The sequence below is a fragment of the Etheostoma spectabile genome, chromosome 12 (assembly GCF_008692095.1).
Source record: "Etheostoma spectabile isolate EspeVRDwgs_2016 chromosome 12, UIUC_Espe_1.0, whole genome shotgun sequence".
NCBI lineage: Eukaryota > Metazoa > Chordata > Actinopteri > Perciformes > Percidae > Etheostoma > Etheostoma spectabile.
Window position 1 is genome coordinate 1,697,282 of NC_045744.1, and position 7,858 is coordinate 1,705,139.

Genomic DNA, 7,858 nt, shown 5'->3' on the forward strand with positions numbered 1-7,858 from the left:
AAAAAAGCTGAAAAGGAAAACAGATGCAGTTAAGAATAATGCTGTTTCAAGACAACACCAGTTGGCAGGTTTGTAAATGTTGATATATTGATGAGTTCCAACTAAATATCCTTTGATGAGCATGCATTCCCAATGCAGCACGAACACATGGCGGCGGTTTTTCAAAAAGCCCACTCAACACATACCCCACTCTCCATATCTCACTCTGCGTCCCCTCACACTCACTCACATGCTCACATTCGCAAACACACTCCCTGTAATTAACAACAAGCGGGAGCATTAAAGTGATTTATTGTGCTGTTATTAGCATTTTATTAAATCCTGATTAATGGCTCTGAATACTTGGAAGTACTTTGCGTGAAAATGGAAAGAACAAATATGGAGTTGAATACTGGAGCAACATATCAAATGAGCACTCAGCAGTGGTGAAATGTATCTAGGTACATTTACTCAAGCACTGTACTTAAGTCCAAATATTGAGGTACTTGTACTTTTCTTCCCATGCCCACTTTCTACTTGTACTACACTATTTTCAGAGAGAAACATTGTACTTTTTACATTCATCTGACAGCTTTAGTTGCTAATTACATTTAGTTACTTTACACATTTAGATTTCTGCACGCAAAACACACGTAAATTATGAAATCTGATGTTTTATTATGAAGTAACCTAGCAACATGTCCAGCATCCAGAGATGATGAGACCATTAAACACACCTTTACACTTTCTACAGTGGGAGCATTTTTCTGCATTGAGTACTTATATTTTTCATACTTTAACTACATTTTCCTGACAATACTTGCATACTTCTACTTAAGTAAAATTTTCAATACAGGACTTTTATTTGTAACAGAGTATTTTTACAGTGTGGTATTAGTACTTTTACTTAAGCAAAGGATCAGATTACTTCTTCCACCGCTGGCAGTCAATGGCGTCGATACAAAAGCAAAGTGTTGCCATCAGTATTCAAAAGCTCCGATCAGTTTTCATAACACACACCGAGTTCTGTTCTCGCTCACCATCGTGTACTTTGCCACCGATGCGGTTTCCAGTCCGGCTTGTCAGAGTTCTGAGTGTGTTGTGGTGCCAGAGATCTTTTATCACGCATGAGTGCGGTATGACCACGTCCAGGAACTCACTGCGAATCAGGTTTTGAACGCTGACTGGAACCATCCAAATCTGCTGTGATCTTTTGATTGTAATACAAACGTCTGTCTCCTCGCTCTCTGCCAGACCCACTCAGACCCCCATTTGCTGATCTCTTTACTCTGTTTTTAAGTCACTCAATCAGCCCCTCCGCTCGCTCTCGCTCTCACTCACTCCCTCCATCATCCTCTCTGTTTACATTCCTATTATCACACCCATCAGATTTGTCTTTCTCCATGTGATTATGTTCAACCAGATGAATGTAGCTCATATTCTATTTAGTAGTGAAGTAAACAGTTCAATATTTCTCTCTGAGATGTGGCGGAGTAGAAGTCAAAAGTGGCTTGAAAAGAAAAAGACTCAAGTAAAGTACTAGTACAGAATATTTGTACTTAAGTACAGTATCTTGAGACACTTTACAGATAGAGCAGGTCTAGACCGCTCTATAATATACAGATACAGCAGGTCTAGACCATCATCATCAGATCATATTATTTTGGGCTGGGGGACAAATCTCCCTTTTCCAAATATTGGAGGGGACATATCCATTGTCTCCACACGCAATCTATACATATATATATATATATATATATATATATATATATATATATATATATATATAAATAATTTCATCTTAAATATTTTTGTAAATGTGATCTTTCTACACGATGATTCAAATCCTGAACTCAAATCTAAATGTAAGTACCTAAAAGCTAAATTTGAGGACACCTTGTCACTTTACTGTCCTCCTGACCCAGACTGGCTCCTCCAAGGTTCTGGACCGGCAGCTTATAATACAAAATCAAACATGTTATCTAATAATGCTTATTTTTTGAAATACTTTGCATCTTCAATATAATATGTAAAGGCAAAAGAGAACCTAACACATGGAATAAAACTTCATACACGCAATTTGTCATATAATAAGTGATGTTTCTTCCTTTGCAGTCAGCTACTGCCTCTCTTGATGTCCAGCTTTTCAGTGGCATGTCATCCTGTGGTGTGACTCTAAAGATAACCCAATGCTCAAATCAATATGGCAGAAAAATGTATTGATTCTTTAGGCTATTTGAGTAAGAAATGCAAGGACAATATCCATTGCAGGTCATTAAAAACATAATACATGATTTATCTGTTTACAGGACGCTTTGTCGGCCTATCCATTTTGGAACAGACCACTTCTCAGTGTGTGTGTGTGTGTGTGTGTGTGTGTGTGTGTGTGTGTGTGTGTGTGTGTGTGTGTGTGTGTGTGTGTTGTGTATTATTTCCATGCGTGCTTTGTTTTAAGGTGTATGCTGTTTTTTTATGTGGAGCACTTTGGGTTTACTTGGTAATCTGTATTTGTGGGGTCCAAAAGAAATGGGAGTTTACTTGCGGGGTCCTGACAGCTTTGTGGGGCCAAAATGCTGGAGCCCGCAACTTTAAAGGGCTGTTTGAGGGTTGAGACTTGGTTTTAGGATTAGGGTTAGACTTCGGTTATGGTTAGGGTAAGGAGTAAGGTTAGGCATTTAGTGACGGTTAGGGTGAGGGTGAGGGGCTAGGGAATGCATTATGTCAGTGACTGGTCCCCACAAAGATAATGCCACACTCTGTGCATGTCTGTGTTTTTTGTGTGTGTGTGTGTGTGTGTGTGTGTGTGTGTGTGTGTGTGGTGTGTGTGTGTGTGTGTGTGTGTGTGTGTGTGTGTGTGTGTGTGTGCGTGCGTGCGTGCGTCTGTTGTGTATTGTTATTTCTATGCATGCTTTGTTTTAAGTTGTATGCTGTTTTTTACGTGGAGCACTTGGAGTTTGTGCCAATAAATAATAATAATACTAATAAGTAAAACATTGGCATTAAAGTTAAACATCGTTTCACTAATTTTTAATTTATGCATCCATTGATAAAACGAAACACACGTAATGTTTTAACATGACAAAAAGGATCCAGCATAATCCCCCATTATTAATATGTTGGCCTATTATCTGCATTTCCAGCATCATAACAATCAGACCTGATGTATAATCAGACTGATGATCGCATGCAGATCTCTCTTGAATCCCTTGCTCCTGGTTTTGACAAAGCTCAGATGTGGGCGCGCGCCTGCTTGGTGGACACTGCCCTCACCGTGTACCGGACTCACACGCTAGCGGCAGTTTGCGTGCGCGGTTTTGTCTCCGGCATGCGTCGGGAGCGCACAGAGGGGCGCAACGCACCGCACCGCACCGCACCGTACCGCAGCGCACCGCCCGGTGCCAGTTCGCTCCAGCCCCTCGGAGCGCTTCGGTCGGCCGCTGCTTGTTGCGCGCAGCGGCGTCTAGAGAAGGAATTTGGGGAGGTGACATTCCGTGTTACTTTCCAGCTAGCCTCGTTAGTTCCGACATTCTGCTGACGGTCAGTGAGAGCGCTGTCGAAACAAGAGAGAGAGAAGAGAGAGATGGAGATGAGAGAGGGAGATGAGAGAGAGAGAAGGGGGGGATGAGAGAGAGAGGAGGGGAGAGAGAGGATTGTGGAGAGTGAGATTTTTTTTGGATTGATTTGAGATGTGAGTGAGAGGAGAGAGAGATAGGACGACTGCTACCCCCCGGGGCCCGGCGGCGCCGCCGCGGCGGTCCCGCGGCCCCGTGGACGCAGCGTCCGCCGAGCAGCCATTTTTTTGACCCTGGTCTCCCGTTTTTTGCCGTCGATGCCGAGAGAGAGAGAGAGAGGCGGAGAGAGAGAGAGAGGCGGAGATAGGGCTGAACTGAAATAACTGAAAGATCTGTGAAGCAGCGCTCCGATGTTCCTCTCGGTTGGTTTTCAGTGAATACCGGTTTAACTACTGCTTCCTCTTCTTTCTCTCTCTATTTAAAAAAAAAAAAAAATCCCACTTGGGAGCGCGTCTACCCATCCTGTTTGGTATCACAGGGTTGATAAAGAACCGAGGGCGCTCAGCTGCCACTTCTGGCGAACGGATGTTTCCCCTTTTTGATTCTTCGTCTTGTTTTCTGCTTTTGGATTATTCATATTTTCTTCTCCAGGAGATGGCAAGTTGTTCCCCGACAGACTCAGGGGTCTGGTGCTGAAGCTCGCAGGATGCTGGGGTCCCTACAACAGCCACATCTCTCACTTTGAGACAAGATTCGCTTCTATTTTGCTTCTCTTTTGGACGTAACCCCCCCGGACTCTTTCCGTTTGTCTTGATTTTCTGTACCAGAACGTCGGGGCTGTACAGTCTAAGGATGCCTTGTGGATTGCTATTGTTCCTTTTCAGCCAGGTCCTCTTGGTTGCTGCGTTGACTCAGACTGGTAGGTGTTGACTGCTCCTATGAATACATGTGGCTTGACAACGGGCAGCCTACTGCACATTGATCCATTTTGCATCATTTTGCACCATTGTTGCCTCTCACCTGTTATGCCTGGGAGAGCACGTCTACAGGGGGTTCAAATTAGACAAGGTGGCTAAATATTGCGTGTATTAAAATGACACTAATAGACTCAAATAATTAACAGGATTGTAGAAACATTTAGCAATTACAGAAGACGCTTTAAAATCACTACAGAATGTCTATTTATTATCACAAACACACAGGGAGTACATCCTAAGATTTCCTCGTTGTAATGCTAATATTACACATTTTTTATTGAGTTCTGTTCGCGCGTCAGCCAATTTAAAGGCGCATTTTGGCGCTTTTGCGCGCGGCGCCACTGAAGCTTGATATAGGATACAAGCAATTTCATAAATCATTCATTGGAAAAAATAAATGTAATCACGCTGCCAGTTTGTAGGGAAAGCAGCAGCAGCCAGCCAGCCCATCTCACCTTCAAGGGCGGAATAATCCTACTTTATGGCAAAGCAACCTCTACTTTAACAGTGTAACAGAGATGTATCACCTTATTGAGGCTGGAGGAATTCCCCAGCATGGGAAGTTATTGTCACAATGAGTGGGAGAAATAAAACAGAAAGTGATTTTCTGTTAACATATTCTTTACTCTATGCTGCGTATTTGGATGGATGGTGATGCCCAGCTGGAGGTCTTCCTCACTCCCATCCCCGCTGCTGCTGCACTTAAATCCTTTACTCTAAACTGGGCTTTCATCAGTCCACATGTGAGTGCAGTTCGGTGTCTAGAAAGTCCATGTCTCTGCACTAACTGGAAAACTTTCTGCCTCCTCTTGCGGCGCAGATAAATGCGGGGGGACTATAGAGATCCACGCGGCGGACTACCTGACCTCCCCGGGCTACCCCAGCGCCTACCCGCCCTCCCAGCAATGTGTCTGGGTGATAACAGCCCCCGAGCCCGGGCAGAAGATCCTCATTAACTTCAATCCGCATTTTGATCTGGAGGACCGCGACTGCAAGTAAGAGTTCACTCATCTCTCTCTCTCTCTCTCTTTCTCTCTTTCTCTCTCCTCCATCCTGCCTGGATACAGTGTGAAACTCTGCCACCTATTGGTCAAGCAGTCACAGGCTCCATCTGCTGCTGGAGGTACAGGGTTGAGAGATGTGGAATTGAGGCTGCAGGAAATGACTTGAGAGGAAATGGGGATTGATGGGTTTTTGTAACTCATACTTGATAAGGAGGGGGTTTGTCTAATGGCTTTTGTGTCTGTTTGGGTGTTTTTGGGAGGACTTTAGAGGAGAGTCCTGGACCAGTGGTGGGGTCCAGTTTGCCCATTGCAGGAATGAAGACATTGCATTTGCTTTTCATTTGGTGGCAGAGATTACCTGTTTGTTTTTGGACACAGAGTGGGTGCGGCTTGTTTATTTGCTGGAATTGAACCTCATGGATCTAATGTCATTTGACAAATTGCTGGAAGTGCTGCTGTCAGCTTTTGTAAATTTGACCAGTTATGTTTTCTCCCGTTGTGCCTGTTGATCCCCGTTTATACTTACAATTGCAAAATAAGTTGATTAATTGAACTATCAATTATCCCTTTATGTCTGAGATCTTCAACTGGGGGGGGGGGGGGTCACCAAATTAGTTTTTAAATTTATTTGAGAATTATTTATTTATCAAATATTTATCAAATAATTATTTCAGAATATGTCTGAAAATATACATTAACATGAATTCAACATATTATTAGCCAAAAGAAATCAGCTTATTTGTAAAAAAAAAAAAAAAATGAATTAACACAGTATTGATAATATGCTTATTAATTACAGATAAGCTTAAGGACACTGCAACTTCTACATGTATGTTTAACATTAAAACATGAATACATATAAATATGTAACCATCCATTTTCATCCATCTGGCCCAGTTTAATATGCAACTAAATGTATGTATATATATATATAGTAGGGGGTCCTGGGGTCCCTAAGCTGTCTCTCTTTCAGCTATGGGGGTCCTTGGCCCAAAAACTGTTGAAGACCCCTGATTTAGGTCATTCTTTGTAGCAAGAAAGCCATAAATTGCCATAAAAAATGTTTTTTCCGAAAACTTGTAAAGGACAGTTTTGTCTGTTCCCACACTTAATAGATTTCTAGATCCTGATTGGTTGATACAATACTTGTCAAAAGAGTCAGTAATGAAAGTAAACATTAACACCACCCTGTTTCCCTCCACCACCACTTATATACACTTATATATATATATATATATATATATATATATATATATATATATATATATATAGATTATATATATCCCCACCCCCCTGACCAGAGACACACACTGGATGTGTGCATCCCCACAGCAGCCCATGTGTCGCTCTCTTCCATAAATAGGCCTGTTTTATGTTCGGCTCCTCTGTCTTTTTTTTTTTTTTTTTTAAAAGCTCCATAAACGACTCCTGTGTAAATCACAGCCGGCTGTCCAGCGCCGTCTCACAGATGGGCTCCTCCAATACTATTGGATCATGTTTCACCACCGAGGGACTAATAAACCACGAGGACATTAGGAGCACTCTGGACAGATAGTGGATATTGTGTGTCTTTCAGTGGATTACACATCTCCCTCAGTGTTGTGAGCAAATATTCAGGAAAGCTTTCTTCAGGAAAGAAACCTCCTTCTGCAATGACCTGATTTTGTGTGGTAACCCAGAGAGCAGTAGAAGTATGTAATAATGCTGTTTAAGTACTTAATGAAATTTAATAAATCTTGGTAATAAAAGTTTAGTCCGTAGTTGGCCCCTGTAGTACACCACCAACGCAGTATTATTGTCTGCTTAAATTACTTTTCCATAGGTCAATGTGCTGGAATAAGACAGTTGTAAAGTAAAATATTATGGTTTAATTAGGGTTTAACATGTTCTCTAACATTTAGGTACATCAAATGTTCTTATCCAATGAGAGAGCAGATGGCTTCTTGCATGGGAAAAAGATACAGAGGAGGGTTTTTATGTCATAAGACATCCAAATTTGGTTTATTTTGCATCTAAACTGTCTCATCTAGTTCTTTGTCAGTGTCCAAGCTCTCTCTCTTCTATGTGATGAGACTGTTGCTGATACCACTTCTTCATAAGTTTCAGCAATGGAAGAAGTATTCAGATCTTTTATCAAGTAGAAATACCACACTGTAACAACACCGCTGATTGCCAGTATGGGATCCTTTATTTAAAAGTACTAATACCACACTGTAAAAATACCTTTTTACAAGGAAAAGTCCTGCATTGAAAATGTTACTTAAGTAAAAGTATGCAAGTGTCGTCAGGAAAATGTACTTAAAGTATTAAAAGTGAAAGTACTCAAAGCACAACTCTCGTTGTAGAAAGAGTAAAGGATCCAACCAGCTGTGTGTTTAATGGTCTC

The 7,858-nt window shown here is 41.7% G+C and overlaps 1 protein-coding gene across 1 annotated transcript in view; it reads left to right on the plus strand.

The window, feature by feature from the left end:
• Positions 1 to 4,193: 4,193 nt before the first annotated feature.
• LOC116699084 (neuropilin-1a) overlaps positions 4,194 to 7,858 on the plus strand; it is a 120,158-nt gene continuing 116,493 nt past the window's right edge. The window contains exons 1-2 of the mRNA XM_032531477.1: positions 4,194 to 4,410; positions 5,289 to 5,463. Of these exons, the coding sequence (XP_032387368.1) occupies positions 4,344 to 4,410; positions 5,289 to 5,463 (242 nt within the window). The 5' untranslated portion in view covers positions 4,194 to 4,343. The remainder of the gene's footprint in view (positions 4,411 to 5,288; positions 5,464 to 7,858) is intronic.